Below are 22848 nucleotides of genomic sequence, written 5' to 3'. Positions count from 1 at the left end.
AATGAATATTTACTCCAGATGAATATTTCGCGAGATTTACGCTCACAAGTTATTAAAACTTTGGGGGCTCATATCTCTCACAATATTCATCTGAGGAAAATAATCACAGAAAAACTTTTATTCCATTTTTAAAGACTTATTACACGATAGATACTTCACTATAATATTTACAATTATTCTACAAGAAATATAAGTTATTTATCAATAAATAAAAATAAATGATTGTACCATCTGATTGTGAATTAGTGTTGCCAACTCAGTGAATTTACCACTGAAACAAGTGGTTTTACTCTTCCTTTTGTGGACAAATAATTTAATATTTTAATATCATTTTTGCTAATTAATAAAGTTTTTGATAAAAATACTTTTTTATTTGAAATATTTTAGCTTTTTAGTTTAGTTCAGCTTTGAGGAAAGCACTAGTGGGCTTTTAGTGATTATACGTGTCGACACTAGCGGACCCTCGAAAAATATTCTGGTAACACTGCTGTGTTGTGATTTTTTTATGGTTTTCTATCGTCTGTTTAGTGGGCTTGAGAATTAAAAGTTGGCAACACTGATTGTGATTAATATTCGATTTTTGACACATTAGTGTAGGTCATCAGTCGCAAAAAACAAAAATTTTGTGTATCAAAAAGCATTTTAATCGCAAAATATACAACCAAACACTGTTTTACTACATGTGGCATTGCGTACAATTAGTTTATCAGTGAATACATTAATTTGCGTAATTATGGAGGTATTGATTTGATCTCTGAAGATTATACCGATTACGGCTTTGTTTTCAAAATCAACACTTCTTGTATTTGATGGCGATCTGAAATATGACTTTGTTCTGAATTTAATGGAGTTACTATAAACAATATTGTACAATGACTTTACATTTAATTTTAATCAAATCAATCAATTTTTGCATTCGAGACCAACAAAAATTTAATTTTTTGATTTTAAATGAATATATCAAAATACCTTGAAATCGTTATCAAGATAACCGAGGATTAATTCGATTTATTTCATTTGATAATACTCTTAAAATTTTCCGAATTGATAATCCAAAAAATAAATATTTACAAAAAAAAATTAATATAAACAAAAAAGCTGTATCAACTTGTTTGAGCATCACATACTATATAGGGGAAAATGTTGTACCTAGAATAAAAATATTAATGGGTTTTTAGCAGTACATTAAAATACCACAATGGAAATTTTATCTGTTTACAGCACCGTTATTTCTTAACTTAACATTATGTATATTTTGAGAATTTAAACACAGCTATCGATAAAAACGTGTAAACCAGGGTACATGATATGTAATTCTTGGTACACATTCATAATTTACCGAGAATCACCCCCACTGATTATACCTGAAGGCACTCTCTTCAACAAGCAAGTATTAATCCACTCTAGGGCAGGCATGGGCGAGTTATTTTAAGTCGAAGTCACCATTGTTATAACTTTATTGTGTGTCATAAACTTAATTGTATGTCCCTTTATCCAAGACCGCATTGCTCATAGAGGAGGAAGCGACACGGGTATACGAATCTTCTACCACCTATCTCAGTTTCTCTAACTGTAATGAGATAGGTAGAAAAAATAAAGTTGTTTCTCTGTCTTACTCGTATTTTAGGTGTCGCTGGTTAAATTGCCACTGTCTTACTCATATTTTAAGTGAGGAGTCCGAGGGATTTCTCTGAGTCACATTTGCCCATGCCTGCTCTAGGGAACAGCATCATAAAATGTATGCGTTTGAATCATTGAAAACCTTACACGTTTGACTTATAACCATCCAGTACTTTGAAAGTCCATTCTCTTATCGTAGAATGACATACATCACTTTGCGTATTTGAAACTTTAGCTCTTTAAAACTTAATGTTATGTTTAAGACTGGAAAATGGAATAACAAATAAATTACTCATAACGAACGAAAAAAAAAAAAAAAAAACATTATGCAATGGCCAACTTGTAAACAAACAATCCAAAAATTTTATTTTTTGTCGCAAATAAATTTACTTTTAAGTTATTCTAACACAAAATCCATTGACAATCAGTCTTCAGTCTACCTACATTCTGATAAGATACTTTCATTTCGATACAAGTGCTATTCAGTTAATATCAATATCTGCCGTGAAACGCGGAAGGATTAAAGGCACATTTGACTCTAGGTACTACATCTTACCCTACTAAAAAGCAGCGACATCATAAAATAATTTTTTTATCAGCAATTAATATTTATTGTCTATTGGATTTAGAAAAAATTTATTGCACGTACAAGATAGGTATTTTAATTGACTATTTAAATATATTAATTGCATCATCGAAATTTATGCAAATTTTTATTTGAAATTATTTTGGTCCTCACATACAGGAGTTAAAACCAAAAATTTGTACGACCTTGGGTCTTGGGTCCGTAGGATCGATCTTGTAAACAGTAAGAGATACAACAAAAATTATCCTTGTAAAAAATAAACAATTTTTATTTTAAACATTTTTTGTCAACATCATACTTTACCCGTGAGAACACTAATTAGTTCAGAACATCCGAAGTATCCGTGTTTATAAATCAATAAAATATAATTTCATTAAAAATATGTCTCAGTTGGTTATCAGATGGATTAAGTTCGACCTTATGCCGTTTCCTGTACTATAAGCAGAAAATTATCGAGTGAAATTTGTCTGATCAAAATAAATATACCACTAGTTCGATTGACATCTAGGCATATAAGTATCACGAGTATGACAGAATACATGCGTTAAGCAATGCATCTAAGTGAGGGGTATTATATATATGAGTTGACACCCTCTCTCTTCAGACATACAACAGAAGAACTGTTGTATAGCATAAAAGACATCGAAGCCACGATACAAGTTACTTTTGCAATTCCATAACACCTATATTTATAATACCTCTTACTTAGATGCAATGCTTAACGCATGTACTCTGTCATACTCGTGATAGTTATATGTCCAGATGTAACTCGAACTAGTGGTATAGTACAAAACAGTTGAATTAACAGAATTAAAAATCATAATATTTACTGCAAAATATGTAAAAAAAATTATTCATAAGGTCATTCAAATAAGGTTTGCAAGTTTTTTCTTTTAAAATGTGAATAATAAGTATATATATTTATAAGGTCAAGAATAAAACAACGTCTTTTAAGGTCGTAATTCTTAAATAAAATATGAATTTCGATCAAAATGTTCCAGCGGGAATATGTAAGTCACACCCAAGATCATTATTATTTTGTAAATATTAAGATTTTGATTAGACAAACTTACAATAATTAATCAGGTTTACAAATTTTGTGGCCTTGAACTTAATTATATTAAACTTTGAATTCAACTTCAGCTTGTTTAGATTTTGAATTGGACATTTTATGGGATTTTATAAGTACCTACTGTACCTAAATCCAACGAAATGCGAAGTGAAATTTTTGATATCAAACATTTCACATGTTGGTATCAAACAAATCTATTAGAGTAAATTTTTAGAGCAGAATTTAATTTCGAATTGTTCAACGAATTGATTGGTAACTTTTCCATAATCTAGGCTTGTTTCATGTTTTATTTCGAAAAAATTACAATGGAAATCACAATTTTAATTAAAAAGGACCTCAAGAAAATGTTTGGGTATAGAAAACATATGTAAGAGTACAGCCCGCGGAAGAGTATAGTACTTGAAATTTCGCAAGTGGTTTTCTTTTGGCGAGTCTACCAAACTTTCTCTCTACAACTGTTTCCGAAAGTGCTGCGTTTTTAAATTAAAATGATAACGTCATTTTATTAGCTAACGGTCTGAAAAAACGCAGCAGGGAATTTTTCGGGCACTATAACCACTTGATAGCATTAATAATTATGAAAAAATAAAATATTTTATCCGGAAAAAGCCGTTGCTGCACCAATGAGCAGGTCTACCACCTCGTACACGCCGTGCTTAACAATTTTTGTTTTTCGTTTCAAATACATAATTCACTTTTGCTGAATTGTTAAATAATTATTAATGTTATCAAGTTTGTAAAAATGTCCGACAAATACCCTGCTGCGTTTTTCAGATCGAAAGCTAAAAGATTAAATGATCATGGTAGTTTGAAAACGCAGCACTTTCAAAAAAACTCTTAGGAAGTTTGATAGACTCGCCAACAGGAAGTCACATACGAAAATTTAAGAATTTATGGATCATTTAAGAAGGCTGCTGTCTGGCGGATTAGTAACTTACAAAGTTAGAATCACACAGAAACCTACAATAGAGCAATTCATATCGATACCATATAGAAAACTTGTTTATTGTTTTATGAAAAAAGTTAATCTTCATAAAAATTCCTTCCTGTATGCGAGGTTTGTCGAAAGTTTAAATTTTGACCAAGAAAAATAGCTTTATTTTTTACAATATCGGCATTATCTATTGAGAAAATTTAATTCTAATTGAAAACTACTTTCAGGTATTCAGTATTATTCAACTACCATGACAAAACAGATTTATTATTTTTACCAACTCTTCTCTGTATTAGCATTGATAATTTATGGCTATAGATCGGCATTTAATCTAGGATGCACTAACAAAATCTGTGTTATATCAATTTGTCAACACGTCGACCTGTAGATATAAATTATAAATTCTGATACAGAGAAGAGTTAATAAAAATAACAATATCTATTTTTTCATGATAGATGGATAATGTTGGATATCTGATCGAAGCCATGCAAGATTTTTAATCAAAATTAACTTTTATTATAAAACAAATAATAAAAATTTTCCTCTTTGTCCATGGAGAACAGTTTTTAAAAGGGGTCTTATAAGTATCATTTTCAAATAAAGGAAAGTATTTGCATACAATAACCACAAATCAAGCCCTGGACTATCGGAGCTGGAGCATAAAAAAGCTGGTAGGTAAGTCTCTTATCTTCTTTATATGTTCAAACATAAAAATATTCGTTAAAATATTATTATTATAATAGTAATATTTTCCTCTAGAAATTTTCCATATAGCTCAACGATGGAACGTAGAGGTTAGGTTTAACGAATGCTTCTAGTACAAACAAATTTTTGTAAACATATCATTGTTTATTTTTATTAAATAATAAAATACTATCATCTTTGTTTTCATTAATAATTGACAATTTGTGTTAACCACTTATGTTGACCTTTTTCGAACACCACTATGTCAACATAAATTTAGTTAATCTTAATGGAATTATTGAATTACTCAAACTATCAATAAAACCCTCTTTTAAAGCATACAATCTTCACCAAAGCTAAGGGCATTATTTGTATACTTTTTTAACACCTGGCATTTAAAAAATACATCTGTCAAAATAAATTTTAAACGTAGAATAAACAAACTTGAAAAAATAATGTTAATAGGTTTAATTAAACTAAATTAGTTCATATATTGTCCAAAAATTGAATAAATGATCTAAGAAAGCACCTTATTATTAATTTTAAATAATGAAATGACAGAACAGAGAGCATCATAAAAGATACGTAAAATATCACTTACATTTTTATAGATAGAGCTAAAATGTTCGCAGATTTTTTTAACACAAATATAACAATATTTTAAGCACAATTTTTTCCAACACTTTTAGTATAATAAGGTATATCACACTTATTTCTGAAGTTTTCCACAGTATATTATTTTTCACTCAAAACAGAGAATGGTAGACACTATATACACTCTGGAAAACTGGCATTTCACTACTGAATCCACTGATGAATGAAATTTAGTTTAGTTCATTGTAATTCATTTTTTATTTCATACATGTCTCTAGTATCAGTTTATGTCGGTAAGTTAGTGTACTAGTGAAATGTTTTATAGATAGCGCTACTTTGGCGCTACTGACCAACACTGTTTATAAAAGTCTGTTTTTTCCTCCGTTTTTTCTCATTTTTCCAAGTGTCCCATTTTATAACGCAAGGACTAAAAACTTCAGAACCCAACCAACTCCTCTATAACCAACAAACTCCTAATTAAAACAATACAGAGTTATCAAAAAATAAAATAAGAAACGTTCAAGATAACAAAAATGTAATAGATAAAAAAATCCAATGGTTTTACATATGATAACAAATTTTTAAAAAAATTACGTTACTGCTGCTGGATTCGAACTAAGTAATAAAAAAATATATGTCCACTCCATGGTGCACACGGCTATTTAGTACTCACAGACACTATTACAATATAAAATATAAATTCAAATATCAAATATTGTGTGCGATGCGCGCGTATGTAGTCCACAAGTGCTCGGCCTAGAAGGGAGTCTATCTTCCAGAATAAAATAAATTCGTAGCGAAGGAGCTGCGTTAGCTATGCGAATTCCATCAGAAATGAAGAAAAAAAAATGTTTTCTTAAAATCAAATATAGCAGTTTTAGTTTTCCAAGAACTTTTATTTCGAAAACTAAGCGTCTAAAGAAAAAATCAGAAGAGTACTTTTTTGCTTACAATTGATCAAAAAATACACAAATATTTTTTATTTGGAAAAAATTCAAAATTTCGTATTTTACGCAGCCCTCCCCCACTCTTTGTTGATCTGTCGATTTTTCTACCAAATATATACGATATACCAAATTTTATTAAAATCAGACTTAAATTGCAACCGCTAGAGGGTGCAAACAATAAAAACATAGATACATGTATACATGTATATAAATTTTAACGATGGCCATTTTTGTCTTCTATTAGATAGGATCGATGAACATTTGAAGATATTTTTTCAAAATTCCATTGTCAGTACAAAAGCAATAAAAGTATACCCAAGAGACTTGTAAAGTTAGTAGTACAAATAGTCTAGTAACTTTTTTTACATCAGAGCTTGCTTCAAATCCGTTAGTTCTGATTTTTTGGAGACTTGTTTATGATGATGGCCCAGTGAATAATCGAGCACCGAATACAACTTTGTCAAAAATCGAAAAATCCATAAAAATTTCGGTTATTTGAAGAATTTGGCGATTATAACCCTAAAGAATTAGTTTTTGATGGTACCTTTTTTGTTTTTAAATTAAGTTAAATTTGCTACAATATGAGACTAGAATTGTCTCTATAGACCCAATAGTTTCCGAAATAAAGCCTTCCTAATTTTATCATTTTTTCGTACTGTAAAAAAGATTTGGGATTAATAAATTAACTTTTCTTTTGGTATAAAAAAAACGCTTTTTATTCATTACAATAATTTTTTTAATGAATCACATTCTTCATTATTCGACAACAAATTAAAAATTCATAAAAATAACTCGAAAAAAAAATAACGATACTATATTCTATGAAAATATGAATACATTTCTTTGGGAGAGATTCATGATTATGAAGGGTTTTGATTTTTTTTCTTCTTTAGTATTTTAGTATAAAACCCGCTAGTTAATTCCTATTTTGTAAATAATAAAAAAATATCAATTTAGTTGAGCAACATAATGGCTTTCCTTATCGGGATGAGGGAACGATTTTCGGTGGAGGAAAAACATTTTCAAGATGACGGAGGGGGCTTGGAATGACTTGAGGATTTGTCATTACTCTGTAGAACATTTTGTACGCGTTGTAGAGTATTTTCCAATTCTAGTTGCGAATCATCGGCGGCTAATAAAAATACTTCATCACTTGGTAAATCGTTAACAGAATCAAAAAAATAATCATCAGTATCGATACTGTCAATGTTCGTCTGTTGCGATGACGATTGTCCAAGCAGCATAATATTAGGAGCAAGGCCTGGATTCGAATCATCAATGCCTAGAATATCAGCCGATCCATTATCTTCATCATCAGCATCTACATTATTATCACTAGCCGCACTCGATGATTCTTCGAAATCATCATTTGGGTTGACAGTTAGATTATCTCCTTGTGATAAATAATCTAACGTTTCGTGATGTTCCAAATTAACAACTGGCATTAAACGAACCAGCCATTCTGGGAATGGTTCAGGCATTAATTCATGATAAACGGAATTCTCACTAACTTCGCTTCCGTTAGATACATCAAAATGAACACTTGGATGACGGTCTGATAAGACTGAAAGTTCATCAGCATCCGCATTGGAAGTATTTACTTCTAACGAACTAGTGCTTTGACCAGATGCCGTTTCGCCATTATTTCGATACATATCTGACTCGTTCCTAAAATAAACAGAGTATCTACTCTTATCTGGCCGTATTGGAAAATCGTTTACTTGATATGATTGATAATTTATTGGCTCGGGCTCGGGAACATGCTCGACTAGATCCCTAATAAGATCATGGGGACCCTTTTTCCCAGGTATAATATATTCAATGACATCTTCGGCAGCACGGTCTTTTAAACGTACTTCTGGTATCACTGGTACAATATCATCAACGCGTACAATATGATTCTCATTGTGTTGATCAAAATTCCAATCTTCAAGATTATTCTCCAAACCATTTTCATCGTCAACTGCCTCGTAGTTGTTACCTTCACGATCACGATTATTATTTATTAAATCACCATTTTCAACTATACGTGGAGGTAGAGGAAGCGGTACATTAGGTAGGTTTACGATTTGAGGTTTCAATTCTTCAGGTTTATTTAAATCAACAACCGGAGGAAACACTTGAAATTTCAAATCGTTTAATTTCGCTGATGTGAGTTTACTTTTCGAATTTTGTAATTTTACATTAATTTCAATTTGTTTCGAATTGGATTTAATAGTTTTTTTATCGGTTTTTTGATGAGATCCATTACCAACAATCTCGGATTTTGTTCGAAGTTCAGCACTCGGTGGTCGAAATTCTATAAATGGTAATAAAGATTCTACTTTATTCTTCTCAATTAAAGTATCAGCATCTATTTTCTTATCGAATTCATCGACTAGTTTCAATTCATCTTTCGGCAACGAAGTTATTTGATTTGTTCCAACTTCACTAAGTATTGATCTTGTTGAAGGTATCACAACGGTTTGTAGAACTTCACCAACTGCTTCTTCACTTAAATTACAGTTAATTCCCACATCCTTTGGTAATATACTTTGAATTTCAACTTCTTCAAGCATTTTTTCAGATAAATTATCATCAGTGCATGCATGGCTTTTTAATATTAAAGAACTATTTGAATATTTTGGGTCCGAATATTGTACTGTTTCCCAATCAGAATCCGAAGCATTAATTACATGTAATTGAGATTCACTAGCAGCATCGCTACTTATACTGGTGGTTCTTTCTGACGATGTATCATTAATTTCGTATATAACACACATTTGTATCGTGTCGTCAATTAAACGATTTTCCATTATGTAATGATCTTTTAATATTATTCTGAAAAAAATAATTTATGTATTTATATTTTTGTTTACAATTATTTCATAATATTTGTTAAATACATTCATTCGTGTCAGATAGTATCATCAATGCCGGTAAAATTGTTTCAGTCCAAGTCAATAGAATCAACAAATTCATATTTTATTTTAGTATTTTATATGTAAAATTCTCAGTAAATATTAACTTATTAACTAAGAAAAAATGAACAGATGATAAATTACAGTAAAATTTATTATCTAAAATTTTGCTTATTATGAAAATTTTAATGCATTCATAACTCAATATAGTAGAATTTACGTTATCCGATTACTTGAAATTTAAAAAATTTTCAAGTTATCGGAAACAGAATCCTGTTCTTTTAAGTGTCGAGATACAATGATATTTTGCATTTTCGAGATACAATGATATCCATTCTCAATAAACAATCACCAATTTTAACTTGACCGAGCTATTAAAACTTTTCCAAACTCCCGGAAAGCATTGGAACAACAGTTTCCTTCCAGTCGTTCTGTCAAATATTACATCTAAATAGTATGTGGAGCAAAAACTGTGTATGGTTTGCATGATTATAGAAATAAAATCTCAATTTCCTTGGCTTTTCAGATCTTACGCTTCGAAGATAATCTATCAAAAATTTTAAATAAAAAACTTACACTAATTCATCTAAAGTACATAAATCCCGAACGAATGTATGTAAAAACGTAACCGGTACTTCTGATCGCCATTTGGTATAATTAAAATATAAACCATATTCCACTCCATAAATTGTTAATCTGTACATAACTTCATTTAATATTTTATCATTATGTGATAGCTCATCCACTTCTTCGTATGGGAAATTCACTTCTGTAATTAATTTATAATAACATGGACGCGTATATTTCTCATCGATATACATTGGATGATCGTTAGCTACTGTAAAACTTTTGTATGTACATATTCCGTACGATTTGTAGTCATCATTTTCACGTAATTTACGTGACTTATAATCTGGATTGTGAAATATTGCCATTTGTGTGCAACAACCTAAATTTTCTAGCGTACCAGCGGGTAATGCACCAACACCATCAAACCATACAGCATACTCTGGAAATCTTGCCACAATATTATACGCCCTGAAAATAAATAATTCATTTTAAATTATTTTAGATTGGAAAAAACTCAAACACGAAACCATTTGTTATTAATTTTGTTGTGATTTTGGGGATTGTTTTTGTTTTACAAAAACTGCATATGTAGGATTTTTTAAAGGTATAAAGACACTCTAATATTTCAATAATAAAAGATTAAAAGATTGAGACTGTGATCTCGAAACAATTGTAGCGAATAAATAATTTTTACGAAAACTTCAAAAAATATTTTTTATTTGACCTTTAAAATTTTCGGTAAGAACGACTCAATCAACCCTCGTTAAAAAAATAAGTATAAATTTGCGATCTTTATATTCAAAGAAAACATTCAGATGGCAAGAGCCTTGTGCAACTCTTTTTTGGGATAGATAACAATACATTTCGATTGGTATTTGGTTAAAGAGTAGATAAATGTAAAGAAAAAAATGTAATATACTCACCAGTCTTGAAATTGCCGTCTTGTCCATTCAAATTTATGATCATCGTGACGAAAAGTACTTCTTGGTGGAAATAAAACATTAAAATCGACATTAGGTGTTGTAAAAACAACCACACAAGGTTTTATAAACTCAAAAATATTGTATGGTATCGCCTCTAAAGTATCAGGATACAGGTGTTCAATTCTAAAATTTGAATCATCAAATGTGTAAAGAAATTTCTTACGAATGCATGAAAATTTAGGGGAAAGTGAGTCAACGCCAAGTTTCTCATATTCTTACACGATGGTCACATCCCCAAATTTGACCCCTGTATGTTCCCTATTTCGATTTCGACTCAGCGTTGGCACTTTATTCGCCATAGACAAATTGCTCACATTTCTATAGCAACTACCATATCCGTATTTAATAAACGTGGATCCGGATCTGCAATACTTCCAGCTAGTACAGATACATCTAAGGCTTCTGATCGTCGTTGAATAAAATCAACTATTAATGGTTGAACACGATATATATTTGATTCGAGTGTTGAACTTTGTATGTCTACTTCCAGTACTTCATGGACTCCCCGCATATTTTTGGTATATTTAAAGAATTTTAACTCTGCACATCCAAAATCTACAATCTAGAAGTTACCACAGATTAGATAATTTTTACGGATAAGGTACATACCTTCAAATTATTGGTACTCTTTAAATTAAAAATTCTAGCTAGTCCTACATATATCCAAATACAAAGATGGATCCAAGTTGGCAAATGGTATGCGAATTGATAACCATTAACGAATTTTATAAAAGGTTTAATAAATAAAGAACTTTATCGTAAACACCTGCGTACATTCTTTTGAGTTAACATTAGTCGAAGTTGAGTTGAAATGATGCGTTCGCATTTCCGCAAATAGAATTTTCTATGGCAGTTAATTCCATTCACACAGTCTTAAACGGAGCACTTTAATCCAGTTAAGACTGAAAAAAACCTATCGGACTTAGCTTGAATTTTTGATTGAAGGAATTCCAAATAATTGATATGTTGTGGTACCTCTAAATTTATATAGAGCAAAACTTGAAGGTATTTCGAGGCCCAAGATGCATGTAAAATTGAAATTAATACCAAAGTTATATCAATTATAAATTATTAGAAGTTAACTATCTATATAAGTTTTTTTGCCACAATACGCGCTCTTATACTAAAAAATTTTTTTCTTCTCATTAACCGTTTAGAAAATCGACATGCATTTTTTTTTTACAAAAGATGGTGATGAATTAGCAAATAAAATTGTAAATTTATAGTATTGATTTCAATTTTACACGTATATTGGTTTCAAACTGAATTTTTGTATAATCAAGTTTATGCTTTGCTTATGGATGACGTGAGATCTGTTAGCTTTTCAAAAGATTTTTTAAAATAAAAGTATTTTATTTTTACATATTACGTACGACTGGTAAATTTTGATAGACTTTTGCTTGTGATTATCCTACACTATGTACACTCAAACACTATGTAAAGTGTGTCACAAAGATCGCACGGATTTACATAGAGATACAAACTAACTAAAATGGGCGTTTTTGTAACACAGTGTATACTTTCGATATTATCAAGCTCGAAGTGTTATAAAAAATTTATTAAGCTTCTACCGAATTCAAACATTGAACAATAGTATGTGGGACAGAGAATTTTAAGAACTATCACATATCCACCTATTCTATAAAATGGCATTGTACAAGTCAAAAATGGCCACCTTAACTTCAGCTACAGGATCGACAGAATTCACACAATGCCCACTAGTGATATTGCATAATTTGGATTCAAAAGCCGGATATACCATACCGTCAGTCCTCGAGTTAAATGCAGGAAGTGCATTTTTAGTTATTTAACAATTTGTATATAAGATTTACTGAAATTTACAGAGTGCTATTCCTGAAATTCCGAAAAAACTATCAAGTTTATAATAAAAGTTTTGTTTCTAGATAAAATTCAACCTTATAGATAAATGCCACCAAAATTTTAAATAAAAAAAGTCGTATTCAATAAGTATTGAAAATTTTCACAAATTAACACTCCCAATGTTATAATTTTTAATCGCTAATTTGAATTTACTTCGAGCTCCTACAAAACAGACATATTTAATAAATTTTCTAAACACTTTATCCGTGCAGAAGCGGGTTTCTAGCGGGAGTTGTATTTAGATTATAAAACCAAGATTAATTTAAGCCAAAAAACTCAATCTAAGACACACTGGACACATGATTCTATGCAAATATATCCTTGTTGAATTTTGAAATGATAAAACTAAGTTACATATTATATATGGATTATATAAATAAACAAAGATAACTCTTACTTTATGAATTTTTCCATTCCATCGCTCATCTCGTATCAAATCTTGCACAGCCAAATAACGTTGAGAATACAATGGTGGACTAAATTGTAGGCCTCTTTCGGAATCATAACAGGCGGGTTCTCCTTCGTATATACATCTAACCCTATTTTGCGTGTCATCATTAAACGGAAAATATGTACTATAAATTTTGCTGAATATAAATTGAAATAATTGTTTGCCAGTACATAATATCATTTGAAATAATACAATCATTGTGTCCACTCAACGTAGTCATTTAGATCAATTATATTTTCACTGTGTTCATTTAACCCGCCATCGCTACAATTTTGACAGCTGACATTTTTTGCAATGTGCGTTGTATAGAATGGGTATAAACAAAATGCGTAGTAAAATCTTGATTATTTTTCAAAACGTTGAATTTTTTCATTTAGAAAATAAAGTTATTTAAACAAATCTTTTTGTATTGTCGAAATTGTTTGAATTTTTTTAATTGAAATTACTCAAGAATTTAAACATATGTCAATTTTAGTGGAATACATACATACACACAACATGCGTTTTGATTTTGAAACAATCGAATTCTGAAAAATGCAATTATTTGCCAAGCTATTTTTTTAAATTTGGATCTGGATACTTTTTTAATTTTTTAAACTTGAAAGTTATAAATAAGTACTTTTATTTCAGTAATAAAGCAGATTGGTAAATTATAAGTTACGCATCCTCTGTACGTTTTTGGCATGTTTTGAAAAAAATTTTTTATTTGGGGGATTCCCATATTGTGACGAAAGTTAGTTTTTTTGCGGTGACATTTTTAATAATGAAACTAAATAAACTTATTTCTTCTTAAGGTCATTCACTCGTGAAATAACTTTTCCTAAGAATTCAATAAAATTGAATTATATGACTGATAAATATTCTGTATTTATTAAAAGGAAATTTTTTACCGTCTATGGAATGAGATATTTAACAATATAACACAGATACTTTTCTCTATACCTCGCAAACTGTCATTGCCATTTTTTTCATAAACTAAGTATTGAAACATTGGTTTTTGAAGAATTTTTGTTACCAAAGAAAACGATTCATGGCCGATTTGTTGAAAATGTAAGCAAAAGAACAACTTATAACTTTACAGTTGTGTGAATGTGTATTGAATATTGAGTATTACATATAGATACAATGTCTTAGTTTTGTACACTATTGTCAATATACAGAACGACTGAGAATGTTTTTATGGACTATGCGAGTGAACTACCTTAAGTAAATAGTGCTTGTACCCAATTGCATTATGGCTGCAGAAGTATCTACTTTAATGTACATGAAGTTGCATATACAAAATAAAATTTGTGTAGTATTTATACCATGTATATATGATATATACATAGTATATTAAGTTTAGTCCAAAGTTTGTAACGCTTAAAAATAATGATGCTAGGAAAAAAATTTTGTCATAGGTGTTCATAAAATCACCTAATTAGTCCATTTCCGGTTGTCCGTCCGTCTGTGGACACGATAACTCAAAAACGAAAAAAGATATCGAGCTGAAATTTTTACAGCGTACTCAGGACGTAAAAAGTGAGGTCAAGTTCGTAAATGAGCATCATAGGTCAATTGGGTCTTGGGTCCGTAGGACCCACCTTGTAAACCGTTAGAGATAGAACAAAAGTTTAAATGTAAAAAATGTTCCTTATCAAAAACTTTTGTTTGAAACATTTTTTCGTAAACATCACTGTTTACCCGTGAGGGCGCCAATTAGGCGGAAATTTTATAATATGTACTATACTTGATTATCAGTTATGTATGTGTCACATGTTTGTATGTGTAATGTGATAAAGAAATCAACACTGACTATGCATGGTATTTCAACAATTAACTCAGTCAATTGTTTGTTTTCACTTGTTTTCTTTAAATTCTGAATAATTTTCTTAAAATTTCGATTATAAACTGACTATGCTTGCCTCTATACATAATTTAGCCGGTTGTTTAAATCATTCTAACCAATCAGAACCAATTGCTATTAATATATATATTATGTTTCCCTCCCTATCCCTATAAATTGCTATCCCTATAAATGGTTATTTTTTACGATTTCACGCAAAAACTAGCGAATGAATTTTAATGAAATTGTACAACAATGTAGCTTATACACCAGAATAACACATGCGCTATAATTTATAAAGATATATTTTAAAAAATATAATAATTAAATTCTATTGTTTTGATAACACAGGCAAATTAGATCAAATCTTATTGGAATTTTTTTTGCAACCCACTAATTTTGGGCCATTCTTTTCAGCTGTGATGTCAGTTTTTTGCTTGCTATCATTTATGTGCTTAATTCCGGGATCAGGACTCCACATTCTTGAAATCTATTAGAGCTAGGTTAGTTTTGATCACAAATTTGAAAATTATAACCCAAATTTTGTAGGATTTCATACTTGATTTATCAAAATTGCCAAAATGGTATTTTTTGAAACATTTCATGAACAGCGAATATATTATAATAAATACAATTTTAATCCAATTTTGTTTGTATTTTTGTGTATTCTTTACTTTTTTTAAAGCGGTTACTGCTGCAATTATATCTCAAAACAATTACAATGCTTTCCAGATCTAGATAGTCAAATTGATTAATTATTTAAATAACAATTCTTATTATTTAACGAACTTTATTTTACAACTACACTTAATTTTACCTTCCAAATTATTTAACGATATTAACACGTATGGTTAAATAACATTCGATTAATTTTTACCTTTAAAAGTTAACAAATTTTCAACAGAAGTAGTTTCCACAAAACTTTTAAGAAGTTTTTCCTAAAACATATAGTTTACTGAAAATATCGTTTCTACAATTTCTCAAAATTTTTAATTTCTAATTCTTTTCTAATTTTATCTGGAACTTGAACTTGATTTGTAGCTTTCAATAATTGGTGTTAACGGACGATATTGTGATGCTATTGATGTACCAGAATTAAAATCTCCATTCTGAATGGCCGTATTACTTATATTACTACAACTGGAGCAATTTTTAAGTTGATTATATCTTGCCGAATAATATTTATTTAGTTCAGCCGATGGATATTTTTCAAAATATTTACAGTTAGTTCGTTTCTTTGACATAAGATCAAACTGAATTTTTTTTAACATCTCATTTTCGGCACCAAGTTCTGGACTTAATTGGTCACCACTTCCACCCGATAGAGTGAAAACTGATTTATTAGAACTATTTTCAGTTACTTCTGGGTTAGTAACTGAATTTATGATATCTAGTCTACTGTTCGGTAATGATGTTCTTGATTGACTGACAGTTTCGATTGAAATTGTTTCCCAATCAGAATCCGATGTTGTTCCTTTTTTAGTAATTGCTGTTAGTTTGTCAATAGGTTTGTTTTTTAGATCCCATATGACACACAAATAAATAGTAGTACTGTCTAATAATCGATTTTCTATTACGTAATATTGTTTCAATAATAAACTAGAAAAATTTATCGAGTACAAATTGATGCAAATTGAAGAAGCTGACATGCTTATTTGTGTTAAAAAACCTAACCGACCAAAGGATGGTAGTTTAACAGCCTGTGAATAGATGGAAAATCCGGGGTTTTGGAAAAATTAAGCCACAGGCTGCTGTAAGGAAGTAAAATTTTATCTGGCTTTCTAGCTGAGTGTTATCGAGTACCAAACGAGCCATATAGCCACGTGGTCCGATAGATTATAACCCCTTTTTGGGATTAAAACTTGTCTTTTGTTGAAAAAAAGGCAGATGGAAATTAAAAATTTTGTCGGACTTCGTGGTCATAGTTATTTAGTACCCACTCGATAACACCCAATTAGGACGTGGGATAAATTTTTAGAACTAAATTAATCCCTAGCAGTTCAAGGCTCAAAATCTCGAAAATGTCTAGTTTCCTAGGCAAGTGTATACGAAACAAAAGTCTTGTATTATTAACTATTCATATATCAGTTAGAATTTTTATATAAAAATGCATGTCAGCAGAGTGTAATAATAACAGTGCAGAAGCTAAGCAGTAGAACCCTGAATTTCATGGTAATATAAAACCCCTTTGCGGGTAAGTAATAGATCTGCATAGGAGATCTTTAAGAAGTGGTGCCCTTGTGGGATTCGCGACTGGTATGCATGTCTGGAGAAATCGAAATGTGTCTTTTTTGGGCCCGTAGCTCATGAACGACTTCGTTGTTCGTCAAATCTGAAGCGATGGTCGCAATTCGCATGCGTCAACATATGCCAACACTTTATAAGTCAGAATCCCCGCCCACCACCGTAGAATCGATATTAAAATTAAAACACAATTGGATGAATTCTTTGAAAATTTTGATTGTTTGGTGTTTAACTCAGGTACATTTAATGTTTCCACAGAAGTAATTAATAATATTGACTATTCAAATATATTCAAAATTAATATAATTTTTAATAATTCAACATCCATAACTCGTTTCAATGCTTTCATATCCACAGTCTATATATTTTCACAGCACACATATAATCATAGTTTTACATATCTGCTGTTTCCATGGAAATTATTATCTATTTTTATTAAACAGCTGTCTTAGAGGAAACATTCCGTTATTTTCACAAGCGTTTTGTATTACTATGATATGCAATGTTTGGTCGAATTTTGATGTTTAGCTTCTACACTATAACCCAAAGACCATAAGATAGAGTAGAAGGCTTCTATTATTGGCAATGTTAAAAAAGAGGAAACGAGTTTCAACATCTTCTGTGGTTGAACCAAGTCATAAACGCTCTTCATCTCCATAATTTTCTGTTAGCAGAGCGTAGTTTCGATATAAGAATCTCTGGGTTGTGAGCCCAGCTTGCTCTATGTAATAATATCGTAATAACATGTACTGATTCTGTTGTAAATACAGTAGTACTTACAGTACACAAACTGATGATATTCCTGCCTGGTTACGCGACCTTCGATTCTATCTTATATTCTTTGGTATAACCTTTCCAGGAGGCTTTCTACATACATTAGTTCTTCCATTGTTATTAAATTCCTTACTGACTTATACAATTCCGTTACAGGTAGTTCCAAACGTTTTTCATTATAATTGTAATACACACTCTGGTGTTGTCCATAAATTTGTAATTTGTAAACAATTTCATGTAAAATGCAATTAATTATAAAATTATAATCTGTTTCATTATTTGATAATATAAATGATGCTGTTATGTATTTATAATAATATCCTGATAATGTATCAGGATCATTATTTTTAAAATCCGATATATTACTGTGTTTATCAGTATAATTCATATATGTACAAATGCCATAGGAAGTAAGGTCGTTAGATACACGATTTGATGAATTTTCATTACGTGGTAATTTATAGAATATTGCTACTTCAGTAAATGCACCTAGATTAATAAATGGATGTATTGGTAATGAACCAATACCTTCAAAAAATACTACATAGTTGGGAAAACGTGATGTTATATTATATGCCCTGCAAAAAATATAAATGTTTATTCAACAACAAAATATTTCGTTTTATTTCCCGAGGGTGCCTTTCGAGCATTTTTTGTTTTTTTTTTTGTAAGTGGAACTCTTTACTTTTGGTAGTAGATTCCGCTTTTTGCCACAAAAATTCAATTCAAAAAATTTATTTTCCTAGATACCTAGATTTTTTCACCTGTTAACTAGTTAGTAGTGTCAGGTTTTAAAAGTTTCCATTATGGAAATTTTTTGCCAGCAAATTCTCAACATAATGATTTTTTGTACAAATTTTTATTTTTTTATCGAAAAACAAGGTATTTTTTGTAGTTTTGGAGAAAATGGACACCAAAGTTTTGTCCTAATTTGCGCCTTCACGGATAAACAGTGACGTTTACGAAAAAATGTTTCGTAAACGTATTGGGACGGACTATTACCATTGCCAATCAATACAAAATCTCTTGCATTATGTTCCAGAAATGTGCCCATTAAGAAAATTTATTTTTTTTAATAAGCAAAGATAACAAAATTTTAATAAGTACTATTAACGATTAATTTTTGTGACGACCTAAAGGCTGAATAAATTACTTGAAAAGCATGGGATTAATTGTAATGGAGGAGATATCATACAAGATTATACGCACCATTCTATAAATTGATCTCGAGTCCATTCAAACTTTTTATCTGAATTAAATTGAACTTCCGACGGGAAAATATATTTCAAATCAGCATTAAATGTTGAAAGTATTACAATTGAAGGCTTTGAAAATTCAAAAATGTTATAAGGCAATGCTTCCAAAATATTTGGATACAAATATTCAATTCTAAAAAATCATGGAAGAAAATTTCAATAGAGCGTGTAAAAGACTAATGTAGTTAAACAAAAAAAGACAATTCTGGTTCATAACTAATACCAATGATTGACAAAAGTCCTAGCAAATCCGAAATAACATATTTTAATCGTAATTGAAATTGTTTTGGATTAATGGTTTATGAAAAAAGAAAATTGAGACTCGGATCGTGGTATGCTCGAAATAAACCATGGAAATTTTTTTAGCCAGATTCTTAAACTAATCCAATGATATTTTATTTAAGGAATAAGTAGCCTATTGCGAACTTGTGCTTAAATCTTATCACGTGGTTTTCTTTTAACTCGTAAAGTAGTCGATGGATTGTAATGAAACTTTGGTAGAAACTGGCTTTACCTAACAACGTACCCAATACTCATGGAAAAATTAAATGTCAAAAACTATAATTATAAAATTTCCACATGGACATCTGAACGTCCCTTACTCACGCGTCGGGAAATCACTTGACTTATTCGTGTACACACAAGACGGAAAAACTAAAAGTGTTGCAATACATGTCGGGTTCAACTAGTAAATTATAAAGGTTTTCTTGCTTTTAAAAAAAATTTGATCAAGTTTCCTAATGTGTACCGTACAGAGTTGTCGAAAACATGCATTTAATTTTTAAATAAGAATGTCAATTTTGTTTAGATGGGGCAAATTTTTCTGCCTTGATGGTATTAGTTTATACTTTTCGGCCTTAAAAACTTGCCTCGTGGATCTGAACTGAATAAAATTGAACTCACACATTTAATGCAATTATTAAATCTGTATTTAATAATCGTTCATCAGGATCTGTTATACATCCTGAAAATAAAGTAATATCAAACTTTTTTGAACTGGAATATCGAAAATTGTTGATTTGATAATTTTTATATTTGGGATTTATGTCCACTTCTAATATTGTATTTAAATTGGGAAAATTATTCGCATACTTAAAAAAGTGTAAATTTGTATAGCTAAATTCAACTGCCTGAAAAAAATAAATAAAAAGGGATATTATTCATACTTTAATCTGCTAAACTTAGTTAAAAGTGGAAAAATTATTAGTGGAAAAAACACCTGATAATTTATGGATTCTATATTTTATATAAATACAATATAAACATAAAATATATTTACTTTGTAGATTGCCTTTTTCCACTCTTTGTTTTTCAAAATATCTTGAATCGCTAAATATTTTTGTAGTTTTAATGATGGTATAAATTTTAATTCCATATTATCCTTTTCGTCGTGATCAAGACCCAACAGTCTTTTTTCACCAAACATTTGTAATTCTTTTATCTTATTACAATACAGCCTTGTCGCAATTTCTGCGAATATATGTGATATATATTGCCAAAATGGCATACCAGAAAATATTAATATTTGAAATAGAACTATCATATTTGTTTGGATTTGATGTGATTAGTTCTTTACTGTTTTTTTGAAATTGTTATCATATAGGTATGTCATTTGACGTCCATACAAATTTTTGTAAATTTTAGATTTAGACTCAAAAAAAAAAACTGAATACTCATACGCTTTTTTACTGAAGAAAAAATTATAAATTTGGATAATATTCCCAGTCGTAAGAGATTATTTTTTGTATGAAAGAGTAATATTTTTTTTTTTTTTTTTGACAGAATGAAATAAAGAATAATTATGGCATGCTTTGATCCACAAAAGGTAAAATTATACTAAGTTCATCGAAATCATTTGACATGAATTTTAAGGAAAGACGCGATTTCTGTCAAAAACAAGTAGATTTAGATTAACTATGATGATTTTCGTAAAAATTTATTTATTGATTGCAAAAAATATTAATAAAATCACTAAATAACGTAAGATTTATCATCATATAAATTGCGTCGACGTCATGAATACTTTTCGAATTGAAAAACTTCCGTTGCATTTATGTAAGCAAAAAACAGCCAACGCCAAGAAAGAGGCTCTTGCAACGTATGAATGACTTCCGTAACTTTAAATTCCTTTCTGAATTGTCCATTATACGAAGCGGCCTAATTATACGAAGAGGGCGAATTTTTAAAAGTATATCATTGTTTAAACTTTTACATAGTTTTCTTTCACATAATTTAAAAAAATATATAATTTGGTACCAATTTAAGTAGCGATAGCAACGTAATTAATTAAAGTAATTAAACTCTGATGATTTTAAATCAAACAGAAAGGCGAGAAATCCTAAAACGACTTATTAACCAGTAACAAATCTAGACAAATATCTAGATACCTTTTTATACCATGTATATGAAATATACCAAGGTATACTAAGTTTAGTCCCAAGTTTGTAAAGCTTAAAAATATTGATGCTATAAAAACAAATTTGGTATAGGTGTTCATAAAATCACCTAATTAGTCCATTTCCAGTTGTCTGTCCGTCTGTGATCACTATAATTCAAAAGCGAAAAAAGATATCAAGTTGAAATTTTTATAACGGGCTGAGGACGTAAAAAGTGAGGTCGAGTTCGTACATGAGCAACAATTGGATCCGTTAGAGACAGAACAAAAGTTTAAATGTAAAAAAAGTTTCTTATAAAAAAATAAACAACTTTTGTTTGAAATATTTTTTCGTAAACATCACTGTTTATCCATGACAGCGCAAATTGTATAGTATGTATTATATGGGTATATCAGTTATGTATTATATGGGTATATCAGTTGACGCTTTTACGATATTTTTAGAACATTTTATTACATTTACGTCAAACAAATTGCCTAGTTGGTTGGTCACGTGACGGTCGGACTACTTTAAAGGGGAAAGCTAATCCATTTTATATCACACAGGTTTAGAAATCCTTGACCTTCATAAAATAATAATATTAAAAATGTTTCATTCCATCAGCTTTTATTTTCTAATGTTATGCATTTAATATTTTTTCTAATTTATTTAATTGATTATCGATTACTCTTAGTTTCCTATAATTAGTTTTCTCTAGTAACGAACAGCGAGTGCATTTAAAATGTATGATACAAATATTTTCAAAGAATTAAAAACAATTATAAATATATTGAAATTATTTGGAATTGCACCGTCAATTTTAGTCAAAAACAAGTTAAAAAATAATTATAAAATATATCGTTTAATATTAACCATAATTTATGTATTATTATCATTTAAAACACTAAGTGAGGCTACTGTTGTCCCCTTAAAAAATCAATATACAGTTGTTTTACATATCCTAGACATTATTCTCCTATTATTTTGTATTTCTTACACTTTAGTGATTTTTATTTTTATTGATAAACTGAATAAATCATTAAAGAAAATATTAAAATTAATAAATTATAAATGGCATTTTTTAAACAAAAGAAATATTAAAAGATTTCAAATATTTTATTGTACTTTAATAGTTATTTTTTTATTTTTGA

General features: G+C 29.7%; 2 protein-coding genes and 1 long non-coding RNA gene across 4 annotated transcripts in view; all 3 read right to left on the bottom strand.

The window, feature by feature from the left end:
* Positions 1 to 5668, bottom strand: part of LOC123293561 — an 82563-nt gene extending 76895 nt beyond the window's left edge. Inside the window, exon 1 of the long non-coding RNA XR_006535021.1 lies at positions 5499 to 5668. This is a non-coding gene — a long non-coding RNA (uncharacterized LOC123293561). The remainder of the gene's footprint in view (positions 1 to 5498) is intronic.
* Positions 5669 to 7236: 1568 nt separating this feature from the next.
* Positions 7237 to 13615, bottom strand: LOC123293315. Of its 2 annotated transcripts, XM_044874091.1 has the most exons (6): positions 13170 to 13614; positions 11206 to 11453; positions 10832 to 11014; positions 10219 to 10376; positions 9915 to 10131; positions 7237 to 9258 (listed from the first exon to the last, which is right to left on the bottom strand). In XM_044874091.1, the coding sequence occupies exons 1-6, from the start codon at positions 13419 to 13421 to the stop codon at positions 7461 to 7463; spliced, it is 2856 nt and encodes a 951-aa protein (XP_044730026.1). In that variant the 5' UTR covers positions 13422 to 13614; the 3' UTR covers positions 7237 to 7460. The 2 variants fall into 2 exon arrangements, with proteins under 2 accessions (XP_044730026.1, XP_044730025.1); XM_044874090.1 differs by having other exon boundaries at positions 9915 to 10376; positions 13170 to 13615.
* A 2446-nt stretch (positions 13616 to 16061) lies between these two features.
* Positions 16062 to 22666, bottom strand: LOC123292750. The gene is made up of 6 exons (XM_044873464.1): positions 22643 to 22666; positions 20226 to 20308; positions 19276 to 19455; positions 18365 to 18644; positions 18168 to 18262; positions 16062 to 16647 (listed from the first exon to the last, which is right to left on the bottom strand). The coding sequence occupies exons 1-6, from the start codon at positions 22664 to 22666 to the stop codon at positions 16062 to 16064; spliced, it is 1248 nt and encodes a 415-aa protein (XP_044729399.1).
* Between the last annotated feature and the right edge of the window lie 182 nt (positions 22667 to 22848).

Source organism: Chrysoperla carnea, chromosome 2 (genome assembly GCF_905475395.1).
Source record: "Chrysoperla carnea chromosome 2, inChrCarn1.1, whole genome shotgun sequence".
In the NCBI taxonomy this organism is placed as follows: domain Eukaryota; kingdom Metazoa; phylum Arthropoda; class Insecta; order Neuroptera; family Chrysopidae; genus Chrysoperla; species Chrysoperla carnea.
Note: the sequence above shows the minus strand (reverse complement) of the source record. Positions and strands in the feature narration are given on the sequence as shown.